Source organism: Archocentrus centrarchus, unplaced genomic scaffold (assembly GCF_007364275.1).
Source record: "Archocentrus centrarchus isolate MPI-CPG fArcCen1 unplaced genomic scaffold, fArcCen1 scaffold_36_ctg1, whole genome shotgun sequence".
In the NCBI taxonomy this organism is placed as follows: domain Eukaryota; kingdom Metazoa; phylum Chordata; class Actinopteri; order Cichliformes; family Cichlidae; genus Archocentrus; species Archocentrus centrarchus.
The window spans coordinates 548,853-566,172 of NW_022060263.1; the positions used below are offsets into that span (position 1 = coordinate 548,853).

Sequence of the window (17,320 nt, forward strand, 5' to 3'; positions counted from 1 at the left end):
ATTGCCAGCAATAAGTCGCGCTCGTTTCCTGTGGGTGTTGGACTTCGTCAGGGCTGCACTTTGTCACCGATTCTGTTCATTATTTTTATGGACAGAATTTCTAGGCATAGCCAGGTGATGGGAGGCTTCTGCCTTGGTAGCCTCAGAGTCTCAACTCTGCTTTTTGCAGATGATGCAGTCCTGTTGGCTTCATCAGGTGGTGGCCTCCAGATCGCATTGTAATGGTTCGCAGCTGAGTGTGAAGCGGCTGGCATGGGAATCAGCACCTGAGGTTTCCTGGCCCATGGTCCTCAGCTGGAAAAGGGTGGAGCGCCGGCTCAGGGACAAGTTGACAGACAGATTGGGGCTGATGAGGACACTGGTCTGTTGTAGTAAAGAGAGAGCTGAGCATAAAAACAAAGCTGTTAATCTATCCAATGCCCACGAGCTTTGGGTAGCGACCGAAAGAATGAGACTGTGGATACAAGTGGCAGAAATGAGCTTCCTCCAAAGGGTGACTGGCCTCGCCCTTAGAAGTAGGGTAAGGAGTGCAGTCATTCCGGAGGGGCCGCTGCTCCTCCACATTGAAAGGAGCCAGTTGAGGTGGTGACTAGAATGCCTCCTGGGCACCTTATGGGTGAGAAGGAGGCCCCGGGGCAAACCCAGAGAACGGGAATGCCTTTGGATCCCCCCGGATGAGCTGGTGGGGGAGGTCTGGGCTTCTCTGCTTAGGCTGCTGCCCCTGCAAACCCGCGCCTCTGAATAAGCGGAAGAAAATGGATGGATGGACTTCTAAATATGATAGAACTATATCCACACTACACAAAAATAATGTTTTGTTTCAATAAAGTAAAAACTACTAAAAAAGTGAAATCAGAAAATTAATTCAGATGCAAAATTATTTCTCTTAGTAATTTTATTTCACAAAAAATTCAGCAACAACTATTTAACTGATCCTTAAGTTTTGTGGCTGTTCAGTAAATTTCAACCAGTGAAAAAGAAACAGCTCTGAGGCTGAAGAAAACTTCAAACCTCCTGACAGAAAACTGTTTGGAGTAGAGCTTTGGGGATTTTACAAGGTCCATGAACTGAGTCAATAGACGTTTTCACATGATTTCTTTTCCAAGAAAGTCCATGACATGGAGTGGGAGTTCACGGCTCTTTCCTGTGATGTTGTGTTAAACTTTTTTGGCAAAGTAAGACTTAAAAAAAACAGAATACAGATTTTTTTTTGAAGCACTATATTTCTGAACCAGAGAGGTGCAGATTTAGAAAACTGAGGTTACTTTGTTCTATTGAATATACATGGTGACGTGTCCTTGTAGATATTTCTAAAGAGAATGCTTTTACTGAAGGCAGGTTCTATTCATGGCTGTTTGCTTTGCAAATGAAAGATTCTTGTTTAGAACATCATGTTTTTTTTATATATTTTCTTATATTATTAATATTATTTTACTCTATTAAGTTTTGTTATCTACTCTTTAGCCACAAGAGCAGGAAACATCTTTTAACACACATAATCATACATATTAGCATAGTAACTTTGTTTCTGACAAAAATTAAACGTCACTTTTATGCATTATGAAAATTAAATCTTCAAAAAGCATTTTTTTTCAGAGATCCACAGAAGATTAGTAACTCCTGTTGTCCTTTCACTAATAAACTATTTCTCAGGGTGAATGATCCATTAGGTGAGGCTTAAAATGGAGAACACATAAAAAAAAGATTTTTAATGGTATCTCTCTCTCTCTCCATTATTAAGGAGAAAGATTAAAATGCCAGCGTGTGAAAGGCTGCTGCAGAAATGTGAGAGGAAGAGAGCAGCCATACTGACCCAGACCAGTAATGAAAAAAAAACACATTTTAAATTGGATTAACACTAGAACAATGCATATCTTAATACAATACTGATGATGATGAGTGTTGTATGTGTGTGATGATGTGTATGTGTATTTACAGAGCTTTTGCTGCTGTAATCACATTTTCTCTTCATTCTGGCTCTGAACAGATGAATCTCTTACGTGACAACATACTGTGGACAAAATCTGATCAGGAGGACAAACAATGAAATGTTTGTACGAAACAACAACGCTGTCAGAAGATTCCCCTTGCTGAGCGTCGCGTTCACTTCAGCTGAACATCAGAACGCAGTTTGGTCTAAAAGTGTGATGGTCCAGGAGAGGACCCAAGAACAGGACGCCACAGGCAGAGTGAAATGCAAACACACAAATGTGACTGCCTCAGTGTCACAGGCAGGCAGACAGGCACAAAAACTGTCAAGCGGCTGACTTGCAAGCATGAAATCCTTTTTGCAAAGACTTCGTTAGAAAACAAGCAAAACACAAGGAAATATCTGGAAAGTTTAACTTCACAAAGAGCTAAGACAATGTGGGAAGTGACACAGGAAACTAAGGGAGTTTCTATACTGGGAAGAATGATTAGATTATTTATAGCAGTTTGTGCAAAAAACAAACAAAAAACAAACAAAAATATGCACAGAAAGTAAACAAAGACCACAAGCGAAACTAAGTGAAATGCAAGCAAGCAGATCGTTTTCAAAATAATACGAGAAACAATTAAACAGAAAGTCGCTGCACTCAGTGAACCCAGACATCCATCAAAAAGGTCCAAAAGGTCTAAACTGAGCTGGGTGGGCGGAAGGGCCGTGGCACCCCTGCAACTTTGAGCAGCAGAACCTCCACAGCAGCAGAACCTCCACAGCAGCAGAACCTCCATGACTATAGGGATTGGCAAGGGAACAGTCCCTTTATTTTTGCAGCAAACTGAAAACACACTTACATGTGTACAACTTTTGACTGGTACTGTATGAGACAAAAGATCAACATCTCAGCTTTTGTTTGAATCTGGATCTGATACACAGAAGATAGCACATTATGTCCAAAACCATTTTCTGGTGAGCAAAGGTTTTGGAACATGCAGCTGACAGGTGTGTTTTCTTGCCCAGGTGTGTCCTATTACACTGATGATTCAATATCGGGGTGGCTGTAGCTCAGTAGGTAGAGCAGGTCACCTACTGATCGGAAGTTCAGCGGTTCGATTCCTGGCTACTCCAGGCTACATGCCAATGTATCCTTGGGCAAGATACTTAACCCCAAGTTGCTCTCCGACCGTCCCGTCGGAGTATGAATGTGTGTGAGTGTTAGCTAATTAAAAGCACTTAGCTTAGTAAACATGGAAGTGCTTGTATGAATGGGAGTGCATGGGTGAATGTAAACATGTTGTATGAGTGCTCTGACTGAGTAGAAAAGCGCTATATAAGAGCTAGTCCATTTACCATATCTGTCTATGGGTGAAGAACAAGTAATTGTGAAGCTGAGAGAAGATGGGAAATCAAACAGAGCCATTGCACAAACATTAGCCAGCACAACTGTTTTGAATGTCCTGAAGAAGAAAGTTGTCACTGTTTTCAGGTTAACAGGTGTGGAGCAGGTAGACCAAACAACAGCAGCTGATGGCAGAAACATTGTAAATAAAGAAAGACCCTAAAACAGCTGTTAGTGACATCAGCAACAAGCTCCAGAGGGCAGGAGTGAAGGTATTACTGCTACTACTACTGTATCTGTACCTGTAGCTCTCTAATCTATTATTCACAGAAGACTTCATGAACAAAAATGCAAAGGCTTCACCAGAAGATGCAAACCACTAATGAGAGAGAAGAACAGGAGGCTCAGAGACAAGTCTCAGAAATTCTGGGACAAATTTGATGGACTGATGAGACAAAGATGAACCGTTACCAAGGTGATCGAAAGGATAAAGTTTGGAGAAAGAAAGGATCTGATCCTGATCCCAAACATAGAGCCTCATCTGTGGAACACAGTGATAGGCTTGCATGGCTTTTTCTGGGACGGACTCATGATGATGATGGTATGCATCATGGCAGCAGTACAATAAACTCAGAAGTCATTTTGTCTGTCAGCTTAAAGAAAGATGCAACCAAACTGACTGGGAGAGCCTTCGTGAAGTGGACTTACACCCTATGGAGCAGTTCAGCTGCTACAGAGGAGACTGAAACAACAACTGAAAGAGGCTGCAGTGAAAGCAGGAAAAGCATCACAAAAGAAGAATGCAAAAGTTTAGTGATGACAGTGGGTCACAGGCTTGATGCAGTTATTGCAAGCAAAGGATTTGCAACTAAATAATAAGTCGGATTCACTTTCATTTATTTTAAATTTATGTTCCAATACTTTGCTCAAGAAAATGGGTGGGTTCAGACAAAAGAGGTTTTTTTTCTGAACTGTGAATCAGATCCAGATGTAAATACCTGGAAATTAAAGCTGAGATGTTGATCTGTTGTCTCATATTGATTTTTTTTTTAATATCAAAGCCAAATGTTTTCAGTCTGCAGCAAAAATAAAGGGATTGGCCTCCGTGTTCCGATACTTTTGGAAGGGAGGGAGTGTATATAGGGAGAAGATTGACTGGATGGTTGCTGACAGGTTGTGCACCAAACTAGCAGACATTCAACAACGCAGGTGATTTCAAAGTACAATAGGAAGTAAACAGAAACACAGAAACCAGAACAAAAACAAGCAACATGGACTATGATGGAGGAACGACTGCAGTGACACAAGAGCAAGCTCAAGTCTAATCAGCATTTTCAGATTTAAAAAGTATATGTAATGAAAAATCACTTCTATTGAACACACTGTTTGAACTGTGTAAAATTTCTGTTTTGCTTCAGTCTCACTGCTTTCACTGTCCTCATTCCTGCAGCATTTTTCTTTAAAACAATCACAAAAAAGCTCTCAATTGTGCACTAAAAGCAACAAATGGCACCTAAAAAAGTTGACATCGATGACAATTGATGGCATCATCACATTACCACCTGAAGAGCCAGGTAAAGTGGTTGCACACAGCAAGCATAAAGCAAACATACAGTACCAACAATGAGCTGGGTCTTTCTTTGCCATCAAACAGCAAAGTGCATGAAGAAAACATTCAGCACACTATTACACCACCAGCTGCACCCTGGACTGTTGACACAAAACAGACTGGGGGTAGGGATCCATGCATTTTCCTTCTGAGCAAACTCTGGAGACTGGGGGCTGGGGTGAAAATCCAGGAGACTGGAAGTCTGACACTGACAAATATAATACAAAAATAACACTTCTGTCCCAAATGGAGTGTTTGATGTCAACAATAAAGGTGCAGTAGGCAGAAATCAGAGAGAAAAAAAGACCTTTGCAGCTCTCCCCTCTGTCCTAAGCCCCTCCCACATAAAAGCACAGATATGTACACATAAATATAGAAATCAATAGATGTAAAGTTGAATTCTCTGCTTTATTCCTCACCAGACATGTTTTTATGAGACTCTGAGATTGTCAGACTCTTTGTTAACCAAACTATGCAACTTTTTGTCTGACAACTTTCCTATTTATGGTGCTATCTACAGCAAGAGACGGGCTGGAATAACATGTTTGCTGCCACTGAGTCAGGCCTTCAGTCTCCTGCATTTGTAGAGCAGGCTCTGAGAACAGTCTCAGTGTAAAAAAATTTAAATCATTGCTTTTTTTTTAACGATATTTAACGCCTCAATAAATAAAAATTAAGACAGAACAATGTGAAAATTAATTCAGGCACATTAACAAGTCATTTGACTTAGTCTAGAACAACTGAACAGTCTCAACAATATTTGGAGCTTTTTCTTTGATTAGAAAACATCACTTTGATCCTTTCTTGCCAACACTTCCATTTATCCCAAGTTTCTCCTCCTTCTCAAGACCATCTCCCAGCTCTCTTTCATTTGGCTACCCTCCCCAGAAAACCACATCTGTATACAGAACTTGCTAATGGACCAATTACGCAATTATGGACTTAGGATAGCACTCCCTCACATGAAAATAACAAAGTTATTTTTCCTACCTGTCTTAAACACACCATCTGAAAATACCTAAAGTAATTTTACAGGAAACATAAGATGTTTAAGACTTTATTCGCATTCATTTAACTTCCTGAGTTTTAAGAACTTAATGAGTCACAGGAATCCTGCTGTAAAAAAGGACCTGTCACACTGGCCAGTCTCCCATTATGAAACAGCCATGGAGGTGTGGAAGTCTTCTTTCCTCTCAGACTGCTTGAATAACAATATGCCAAAAGGTTATATGGGAAACGTGACCGGTGATAGCCAAAAAAATTACCTCCTACTACAGCTTTAACTGAAACTCCTGACCTGAAACCACAGGAGTTAATGCTGCACTGCTGCAGGTTGATTGGATAATTGCACTTATGAGCAGGTTAACATGTTCATAATAAAGTACCCAGTGAGCGCATTTCCCTGGGGAAGCAGTGGAAAGCAAACTCTAGGAGGGAAACGAATGTCAGACACAAGATCACAAAGTAATGCTGATGTTGGTCTGTCTGCCAAAATGTGCGACGACTGTTTTTAACCATATTGGTACTGTGCTTACGTCTACTGGTGTCAACCTACCTACGAACAACTGGCTACTGAGCCGTAAGCGGAGGTGTCCCTCAGCTGGAGCCTCCAGGAAGCGGAGGGGTAGCTGGTCAACCTGCAAGGAGGCCTCCTTCACGTTGCACTCTGTCCTCACGTAGTGCCACTGTCTGTCATTCAGAGGGACGTGGGACTTCACGGACAGGACTGCTGGACCATTTCCCACATCAAACGAGAAAGTCACCACCGAGGGAGCTGAGACACACACACACACACACACACACACACACACACGACATTCAGGTCAGACTGAATGCGATATTAGATTTTTTTATGTTCTTCTCTATCCTGCCTTTCTGATGCAATCTGATACAATGCTGCTGGGAAAACTTGATGACCTGCATAGATTTATGAGGGGGCTCAGCTGACAGTTCGTCAATATTTCACAATGTCTCTGATGCGGCATTCATACATAATGGCTCCAAATATCCGTACAATTCCTGCAGCCGGAATGTGAACAACAACCTTACATTTAACTAATTAACTCAGTACTGCTTGAATTACTTGTGTGATGATGGAGCAGCACATTTATTAAACTCGGCACATACACTGAGTTTAATAACTCTGCTGCTTATTAAGGTAAACCAATTTTCCTGAGTTTTTTAATGGAAACCTTTTTCTGTTTCTACTTTTTTATGTTATTTTCGCCCTTTTGTCACATTAAATCCAGCAGTTAATTTGATTCATCCTTTACCAATCATTAGGCTTCACTACATGGGTCATAAAGAGAGGCTTTTTTGGTGACAGCATGACATTACTGTTGACTGTGTCATTAGGATTACATCATGCAGTGCAGACCTGACACCATGCTTCTCTGGGAAATTAAACTGTCAACAACAGCACAGCTAGTCTTTCTATGTGAGAGAAGCAAAGCACATCACTGATCACATGACCACATGGCTTTGGTAGGCACTCTAACAGGACTTTACACATTGGCAGCTGTTGGGTAATCTCATGGTAATAAGTGAGTATAATATCCGTATAATATCACTGTAACCATATAACTCACAAACTGCTAAGTGATTTCTAAATAATAGTAAGAATGTAATACCATGTTAACAAGTTAACACTGTAAATTCACAAATTTCAAAATAATTAGCAATTTTCTGTAAATGCTATAGTTTTCTATAGTTTAATTTTCTAAAGACAGTAATTATCCAGCGTACGCTCATTAGCATTAATTAGCCATTAGCAGTGTATTTATGAATGCAGGTTTGTAATTAAGCTACAGTTATTAGTGTTTTGTTCTGTTTTTGGTGGCAGTTGTTTAGTTTCCTTTAGTTTTACTTTTATATTTCATAATGTCATCATAATTACATCTTAAAATGAAAAAGAAAAAGATGGTCTGTCGGCCTCTTCTGACCCCTTTGGCTGGATTTTGCCCACTTGTATTAGCTGATTACTTAGCGCTGCATCCTCTCATATAAATGTAATGTACTTATATAATGCTCGTGTTACTGTATCTTACTGACCACTCAAACAGCTTTAGACTACAAGTCACATTTTAACCATTCATACAGCACACATACACACATCAATCTTTTATACCATCAATGGTAATAACCCACAAGCTGCAGTTGCATGGTTCAAGCTTATAACTAAGTAGCAATATCATGTTTAATATGTAATTGCAATGTAGCATTATTATAAAAAGAACAGTATCTTAGATCCTTAAAAATATACAAATGCATTTTAGCTACCTAAAGGTGTTCTAAGCGCGTCACACTTGTCAGCAAAACAATGCCATAATTGTATTCCATTTGTTTGTTCTCTGAATAATCCCAGTTTTCTGCTGTGAATTAGATATTATAGGCTTCAAAAAACGTAATAAAATAAGATGCAATAATGCAGCCAGTTTAAATGTGAGTCAAAGCTGTGCTCATACATTAGACTGAATTAAAGTCAACAGTCAGGCTAGTCAATAAACTTAAATATTCTGCTTAAACGTATTCCCATAATATTTCCCACTCATCTTCTCTTGTGTAGCTACTCTTTTTCACATTCCAGCTGATGTATTGCATCTCTGTTATTCTGGACAGAAAGTTCACTCACAGCTAAGCTCAACTCTGATGAAGACCTTGAGGCCCTGGTTCTCAAGAAACACTCCAGAAGGAGCGCTGGTCTTGAAGTAAAAGGATATGTCAGAAGCAAGCTCTGCCCGTAGCGTGGGGAAGTAAAGGTATGACGATTCCTGGTAGAAGGAGGCCGCGTTCCATATAGACCCTGGAAGGAAAGAAGAGGAAGTGAAAGACAAAACAGATTTAGTGAAGGGAGGAGGCTGTGTGCCAAATAAGGTGAGCCCCATTTGTTTAAAAGGTCTCTCAACTTGCATCTCGAGGATTGTTTTTTTATTTATTATTTATTTCTTTAAAACCTAAAACCACCGCCGTGACCTTTGTGGTGTATTATTTTCACCAGGCAGCACGTTGTGAGGAAGCCGGAGCGCACAAACAAATTCAATAACTTTTGTTAAGAGAGTGTTTGTATTTTGACTGCTTAGCATCCAGTGGCAATGATGCTAAGCATCATGATACTGTGAGAGAAAATCAGTTTCTTCTAAAAAGAAAAAACAATGTTGCTTCATCTCATACACACCAAACGTACACACTTTGATTATCAGATATTTACTAAAAACACAATTAATATAGAGGAAGAACTGAATTCCGTCTCTGTGATCCTGCCTGTCGCCTGGCTGCACCACATGACGAGGCTTAGCTGTGTCACCAGTGACAAACATAAAAGCAGAAGCCAGGCAGACACTGTGTGAACATTTGTGTGTCTGATCAGCCTCCATCTGCAGCCAAATCTGGAACAGTAGCTTCAACAGTGAGGTGATCACCTACTGTCTCCATAACAACGCAGAGGGCCGATGTGGTAGACAGCCTGTGAGCCCATCCTGTTGGTGTCTCCAATCACTATCTGGCTCACTGGTAGGTGGTCTTTATAGGAGAGGATTCCTGTGTCATTAGCCCTGTAACAGAACAGAAAAAAAGAATGAAATAAATAGTAATACAAAACCCTCAGGGGCCGGATTCTTTTATGGGCGTCCAGATAAAGGCTGACTTTCTTCTCCATTAGCACAGAATGCACAGTAAACACCCTGTAAAGGGAGCAATTTATCACAGCGCACACATTTGCCTGTGAAAATATGCAAACTGAGCTGAAACCAGGAAGGCTTTCGAGTGGATTAGCAAACCACAAACAAAGCCACTGAGAACGTTCAAACTCCAGTACAGCCTTTGGTTCTTCATTCACAGCTCAGAAATGATGATGAGTTAAATCAAAAGTGAAATATTGTGTTTGAGCTGTAATTAATCATGTGAGTAAACTGTGGTATATGAAATTGTCAAAGGCATTTTCACACAACCCAAAAAAGATAATGAGGTGTGAAAATTGGAGTGTGAAAATGACATGAACACTGTATGATCGATTCTGTTCATTTTCTGGAGACGAAATTTGAATAGACGACAAAATACTGAAGTAACACGAGAGTCTGAGCTGCTCGTGGTGTTAGCTCCCTCTGAACACCTCATCAGTAAAACAACTCATCAGTCACAAGGTCTGTCTCACAGTCGTCCTATGGTTCATGGAGATACCATCCATCCATCATTATTTTTTCAGTTTGTCCTGTCATTCTGTCTTTGGCTTTTTCATTGCTGTGGTTTCATGTTTGCGACTTTAAACTAAGATGATGATGGGATTCTGTCAGTGTGGTTTAAATTGTCACACTCTCCTATTAAAATGTTATATTTTAAAATACAGAATAATAGGAATAATAGGTGGTGGAAATCACTGCATGGACTCAGCAAAGCTTCTAAATGCCACCGTCAGTAAATGCATCCACATACGCTAAATACAAACATACAAGGAAAGAAAGAATGCAGAAATGAGCCCACCTTTCTCGACTTTAATATCTGACCTCATTTAAGAAGGAACGAGGTGAATTTGCTGGAACATCCACTCCTGGCATTGTGTTAATACAGACCTCAATGCTCCAGACTAGCAAGCTGCCAAATCCTCTGCTTTTGTGGAGGTGGTCACACTTGCTGATGATCAATTAATCAGGTACCAAGCTGCTAATTATCCTCTTAATTCCTATGGAAGCATTAAGGGTGTACTTAGTTTTTCACAGGACTGCACAGAGTTCTGTCAAAACTTTACTACATTTTACTGTGTATACAGGTTGTCTCCACATGCCAATTTCTTATTTCCTTAATGAATACACACACACACACACACACACACACACACACACACACACACACACACACACACACACACACACACACACACACACACACACACACACAGAGCGTGGCTCTGCAGTGAAAGGGTCTTGGTGTTAGGCTGGCCTGCCTGCAGTCAACAAAGAAGCCCTTTTATCAGCAGTGAACTCAAACACATTCACAGTCTTGGTTAAAAAGAAGAGATGATACAACCCAGCTGTAAATATGAAAAAATATATAATTTATCACTTTCATCAGTACGTTGCATTGGTTTATTTCAAACCAGTGTAAGGTTTAAATGATTTGTTTATTTACATGTATGTCCTGCTCCCTTCATACGTACTGCTCCATTTATGATTAAACTGGTTAAAAGACAAGTTAATGTTTGTGGTACTAGTTTTGAATTGTTATACAGAATGGTGTTTGAAATAAAAATTGATGTGTCTGCACGGTCTCTACCATGTGTCTGTATCAGCATCACAGTTGCAAAAGTAGTTCATGTCAATGCAGTTCTCCTCCACGCTGCAGGAGCACTGCTGAACTCCAGGCAGGAAGCCTCCCCAGTAACTCCTCTTCTCTCCTTCCCGGTCCAGCCACCAAGACAGCGGACTGCCATCTGCAACAAAACCAGACAGTCAGCAACCCAACAAAAGGACTCACAGATTACAGAAGATAAAAACTAGCAAACAGAAGAAAGACACTGGTTTTTACAAAGACACCATAGAAAAAAGAATAAGACAAGATACCTTTGTCATTGCATGATGTATACACTGAAATTCACACTACCTGAAATGCACTTAGTATCTACTAAAAAGAAGAAGAAGAAAATAAAGGCATAACTGATCACCTTCACTAAAGGGTTAAGTGGTCCAGCTTCAATCATCTGTCACAGAACATGACCCTGCACTGCAAAGAGGCCAGCTGGCATGGAAAAGCCCATTAAGCTACATGTCACAATATATAATCAGTGTTACAGGCCACGGTGCTCTCGTCCTATCCAGCATACATTATAGCTATATTAGGCAAAGATTTATGTATGGATACATGTCACACTAGTCACCAGTGGGGTCAGAGGGAGGAAAAACCCATCTCTGGCTGTCACTGTGAAATTCAGTTAAATATCATCCATCACCTTGGCAAAACTGGAGATACAAATGTTAATTGTATGCAAAAGTGGGGCTGCAGGAAGGCTACAATAACTATTCAGCAACATTTGCATCACAAAGGATGAAAATAATACACATCTTTACCCGCTTTCCTTACTTTCACTGCAGTCATAACACATCTCTCCTTGCCCGTTTTAAAATAGTATTGAGACACCAAACAGGTACACAAATAAGAAAAGGCTACAATCAATACGTCCTGTAGGAGAGGTCACTCTCTCCCTTTAATTGGCTGGATATTGACAGGACTTGGTGACATCAAGAAAACAAATGTATTTTCCTGTGTCCTTTACTGAAATGACTGCAAGTAAAGATTGTGATAAGTGTTGCATAAAGCTGTGCAAGGAGTCAAAATCCGCAATATGCAGTTAATCAACAAAACAAAGACGTGGTAATCACAGCAAGGGTGCTGATTATTGATGATGCTCCAGTTTTCTAATAGCAATAAAATCTGAGACACTTGTTTTGCCCAATGGTTACTTAAAATAATTTGCATTAGAGTATCTAGTTGCCAAACGTGGAAGTGCACTTAAGACAGCAGCTGTGGGTGGGACAGGCCAACATCACTCTCCTGCTTCATCCCAAATCCTGCAGAGATCGTTCAACAGCAGCGAAACAAAGAAACTGACATTAGAGCCCGGCAGATACTGCATTTTGCTGCTGATGCAGATTTAAAGGCAAAAAAAAGAAAATCAATACACTGACCTCTATCACTGTGTTCTGCAAACTACTAGTAACAATTATCCCTGGGCCTGAAAAAGAAGCTAACGCACAAGTAGCTAAAACGCTGGTTTCTGTAGTAGCCAGCTGAGACTGGCTCCAAAAGCAAGTCAATAGACCCCCGTGTCAAAATGCCCAACTTCAAAGATTAAATCATGGAAGAAAAAGTGGTTTTGCTCTCTATAACTAAACTCTGCCTTCATCACAACTGTACAGGGTGGATTTTACTGGGACTCACCCATTCAAACTCTATTAAGGCTTAAAGTACTGTACGTTAAACGTGGGGTCATTTTGGCTTGTTCAGTTGGACTAAAAAAACTCTCTACGCAGTCAACTTCTGTTATTTTACATTAAATAATGACTACACACATGACTGCACCTCCATACATGCCAGTAACTGCATCATTAAGTTTGCGGATGACACCACTGTGGTGGGGCTCATATCAGGCGGGGATGAGTCAGCATACCGGGACGAGGTGCAGCGGCTGTCAAGGTGGTGCAGTGAGAATAACTTGATCCTGAACACCACTAAGACAAAGGAGATGGTAGTAGACTTTAGGAGGACAACACATGTCATTCAACCTCTGTTCATCGAGGGGGATGAAGTGGAGCTGGTTTCAGATTTTAGGTTCCTGGGAGTGCATCTGCAGGATGATTTGACCTGGAGTATCAATACGACCAGCATTGTCAGGAAGGCCCAACAGAGACTGCATTTCCTGAGGGTTCTTAGGAGCAACTATCTGACCCAGAATCTGCTGGTGTCCTTCTACCGTTGCTGTGTAGAGAGCATCCTGACCTACTGTCTGTGCGTGTGGTTCAACAGCTGCACAGCAGCAGACAGGAAAACACTCCAGCGAATCATCAACACGGCTCAAAAGATCATAGGCTGTCCCCTGCCCTCCCTCCAGGAACTGTTCAATGCCCGCTGCCAGAGGAGGGAACAGAACATCCTCCAGGACCCCTCACACCCTGGACACTCCTTGTTTCAGCTACTGCCATCAGGCAGACGTTTCAGGACAATGAAGGCCAGAACAAACAGACTGAGGAACAGCTTTTATGCCAGGGCTATCATTGAACTGAACTCTGTGTGGTTTGGACAGTGATGTGGGGTGGTAGTGCTGACTGTGTGCGTGCGTTGGTGTGTGTATTGGGGCTAGATTCGTCTTAATTTACTATTGTGCACTGTATTTTAGTAATCATTTTTATCACTCATATTTTTATTATTTTATTATTTATTGTCTGAGGCACCTAGAAAGGAATGCATTTTAAATTTCGTTGTGCAACTTCTGTGTACAATGACAATAAAGATTCTGATTCTGACTCTAAATTTATTTTGGTTGTTGCTAGCCAAAGTAAGCAGCTCATTTGGTATAAATTCAAACCTGGCTCTCCAGTTTCTCCTCTAATCAAAATATGGTCCCATCCAGTTAAAAAAAAAGAAGAAATGATGTCTAAAATGCCAAATACTCATAATATAAATGTAGTCCAGAACCCAGGGGGTAGCTTAACCTCTCCAAGGCCAGGTGCAGACACATTCCTTTCAACCACTGAGCAACTGTGCAAATTTTCTCATTTTTCCACATTATGGATATGCATCGTTTAGCCTCCAGTAGACAAATATTCAATAATGTTCTCATATTTGTGGATGGGTTAAAGTATTCTAGATATATGTGCTTATATGCAGTAAACACACACACACACACACACACACAAAAAAAACCTTCTGGGAAATTTGGAATTTGTTTTATCGTTTCCTTGGAGACACTAATATAGTAATTGATGGCTGGGAACATGATGGTCAATAAAGGTGAGGTTTTTTTTTTCTTCCCTTGTGGTTATTGTGAGTTTTGGTTGTTAGGTTAGTTTCTTTTGCTGTGTTGCTGTTGTTATGTTTGTATATAAAAGGAAAAAGCACAATAAAACAGTGGGTGATGTCACAGTGACTTTATGCATATCTGTCTCTATCAGCAACTTAAGACACCTATACACCTATATTCACTGCAACCCATACTGTGCAACATGAATATTATAAACAGGGGTAGGACACCAGCTTTAATGATGTAGTCTGTCAAAGATTATCCCTAATGAACTGGCGCAGACACATGGCTGTTATTATTTGTTTTACACTGTGTCCTCTTTGGGGTGGCCCAGAAGGACATGAGAGGACGAGGACGACGGCTGGAGGACACACACAAACAAAGCTTCTGCTGCACAACTCGGTTAGATCATGCACATCTTTAGTCTGGCACAAACCTGCTGTATACTTGGCTTCACACCACTTGACTCCACACGTCTACTTAGCTTTGATGCTATTCTGCTGCATGTACTGCAGACAGTGCTGAGAGGACTGCGAACACTGGGATCAATGGGTGATTACATCATTTTTAATAGTGTTTTTCTGCATAATTAAAAAGAGTTTTAATTTGAGAAAATATCAGCAACAATAACAACATGTATCCCAATATAACACTATCTGTGATAGGGCAATGTCTGCCAAAATATGTCTCACGCCTTACTCAGCAGCCTGAAATTTGAACTATTTATTTGGTGCTATTTTACATGAACCACTGTACCACACCTTTAGTAGCAAGTGTTTAAAAACCGAGTTGTCTGATGCAAATTTAAGGGCAGGTTCATGAAGACACATGAAAACAAATATCTGGAAGGATGTTTCTACACAAAAAAAATCTTCCTGGATAAAAAAAGAAAATGTGAAAACAACGACGACGACTACAGAACAGGACATCAAAAAGACGAGTAATTAAAGTGCTGTTCTGAATGTTTATTATTAATTCACTGTCACATTAAAAGCCACAGTTGCCTCGTAGCAAACTGAGTTCATTATGAGTGTTTAATAAGGAAAAAACAACATGTTTAAAATGCAAATCACACCACAGTTGAATCATTTCATTACAAGGACACTACACGACTGAACATCTGTGTGTTTTGACGGGGAGAAAAGATGGCAGTCAGAGGACATGTCACACAGCAAAACGCCACAACTGGAGGTGAACTTCAGATGTTCTTGGCACATGCTGCCTCAGAAAACCCAGTGGACTCCTTTGAACAGCTACTGCTGTTGTTTTTTTTTCTGATAAATTAGCATAATGAGTGGCATCTTGCCTAAGAATGATTTAAATATTCTGTTGAGCAACACTGTTGTTAAAAGTGAGACCGTTTGTATCTACATGCTCAGAAAAGTGAATTACAAAAAGACATTTGACCTTTTTTTCCACAGGAGATACGAGTGCCTAAACAACAAAGACAGCCATTAAAAAATTCAGATTGTTTCTTCAAGTGTTCATGCAGTTATAAAATAAGCTGTTTTTGGTCTCTCTTTGATGTCTGGGGTGATAATGAACTTGTTTGTTTGCACACACAGTACCCAGGGAAAAGCAGAACTGGGGCTTCATGAATGTTTCATGATTTAAGGGCAAGTGCTTGGATGTTTGGAACACCAAAGGTGCCGGAGTGATTTGAGATAAATGCACACAAAAAGACTGGATACAGTCTTTCAGGTTATTGTTAACATATAACAAGAATAGTGAAGCAGCCGGCGAGGGGACGTCGAAAGAGGCAGCAGCACAGGGCTGACAGCCTGACTTTCAGTTCACGATGCAACACTGTAAACACACACACACACACCATGCTCATGTTCATAGTGACTTTGGACCTGTGCAGCAACTCTTTCATTTGGATGAGACCAGTCAGGCTGCACAGTGGGAGGATGCCATGCAGAAGCAAAAAAAAAAAAATGGGGTCAGCAAAAAAATACATGCAAGACCACATTCCTGGTGAATGACTTTGTCCTGTATTACTGCTCCTTACTTCAACTCCATTATGCCCACAGATTTAAAAAAAAAAAAAAGTGGCACACTTATAACTGCAGTGTCTACTGAGTCTACAGTAGTCCTGCCTGAATTGTGTTTTAATGCAGTCTCAATTCAACTGTTCTCAAGGATGTTTTATTCGTCAGTTTCTGCTGACATAAGAAATGATGGGACTGCATGAAACCCTCTGGGGAGAGACTGAAACTCATTTAGCATAGCAACTCACCCTTTGTATTAAAAAGACGGGACTTCCTGCAGTTGTAAACCACTTCCTGCTGGCACTGTTCCGACCCAGATACGATAGCACGCAGTTGTTCAGCTGAAGCACTGTAGTTGAACATCATGATGTGAGGTTTCTGAAGGGATGAGCTCTGGACTGTGACTGGAGCTGTGATGTTGTGTGACAATATGGTCCATACCTTCTTCTCTGAAAGAAAAATGTTTATTTGTTACTGTGATTAAACACCTCCCTTAAATGCACGTTATTAAGCTCTCACCCGCAATTTCTCCTCTGCAACTGAAAAACAAGTCAGTAATGTTAGATGATGTTGCTGTGCTTATTTTGTAATCTGTGCTTTAGCAAAAAATGATAACATTTGGAAATATTTTATTTTGGATAATACAGTAAAAGTTTTTAAATGATGGCTTCATTCATTAAGCCCTATGTGAAAAACCTCAGTCTGATAACCGGTTGTGCCACTCTTTGCAGCAATCAAGCCTTTCCAGTAACTGGCAACGGGTCCTTCATGTTTCTGTGGAGGAATTTTGCAGAATTGTTTTAATTCAGCCACTCTGGAGAGTTTTGGAACATGGAAAGCCTGTTTAAGGTTATGCCAAAGAATCTCAATCAGATTTAAGTCCAGACTTTGACTAGGCCACTCCAAAACCTTCATTTTGCTTTTTTTTTTTTTTTTTTTTTTGCACTGACTT

General features: G+C 40.4%; 1 protein-coding gene across 1 annotated transcript in view; it reads right to left on the minus strand.

Moving 5' to 3' along the window:
* Positions 1-17,320, minus strand: part of cntnap5a (contactin associated protein family member 5a) — a 190,279-nt gene that overhangs the window by 46,732 nt on the left and 126,227 nt on the right. The window contains exons 13-17 of the mRNA XM_030724387.1: positions 16,617-16,817; positions 11,137-11,293; positions 9,295-9,422; positions 8,504-8,674; positions 6,428-6,646 (exon numbers count right to left, since the gene is read on the minus strand). Coding sequence (XP_030580247.1) covers positions 6,428-6,646; positions 8,504-8,674; positions 9,295-9,422; positions 11,137-11,293; positions 16,617-16,817 — 876 coding nt within the window. The remainder of the gene's footprint in view (positions 1-6,427; positions 6,647-8,503; positions 8,675-9,294; positions 9,423-11,136; positions 11,294-16,616; positions 16,818-17,320) is intronic.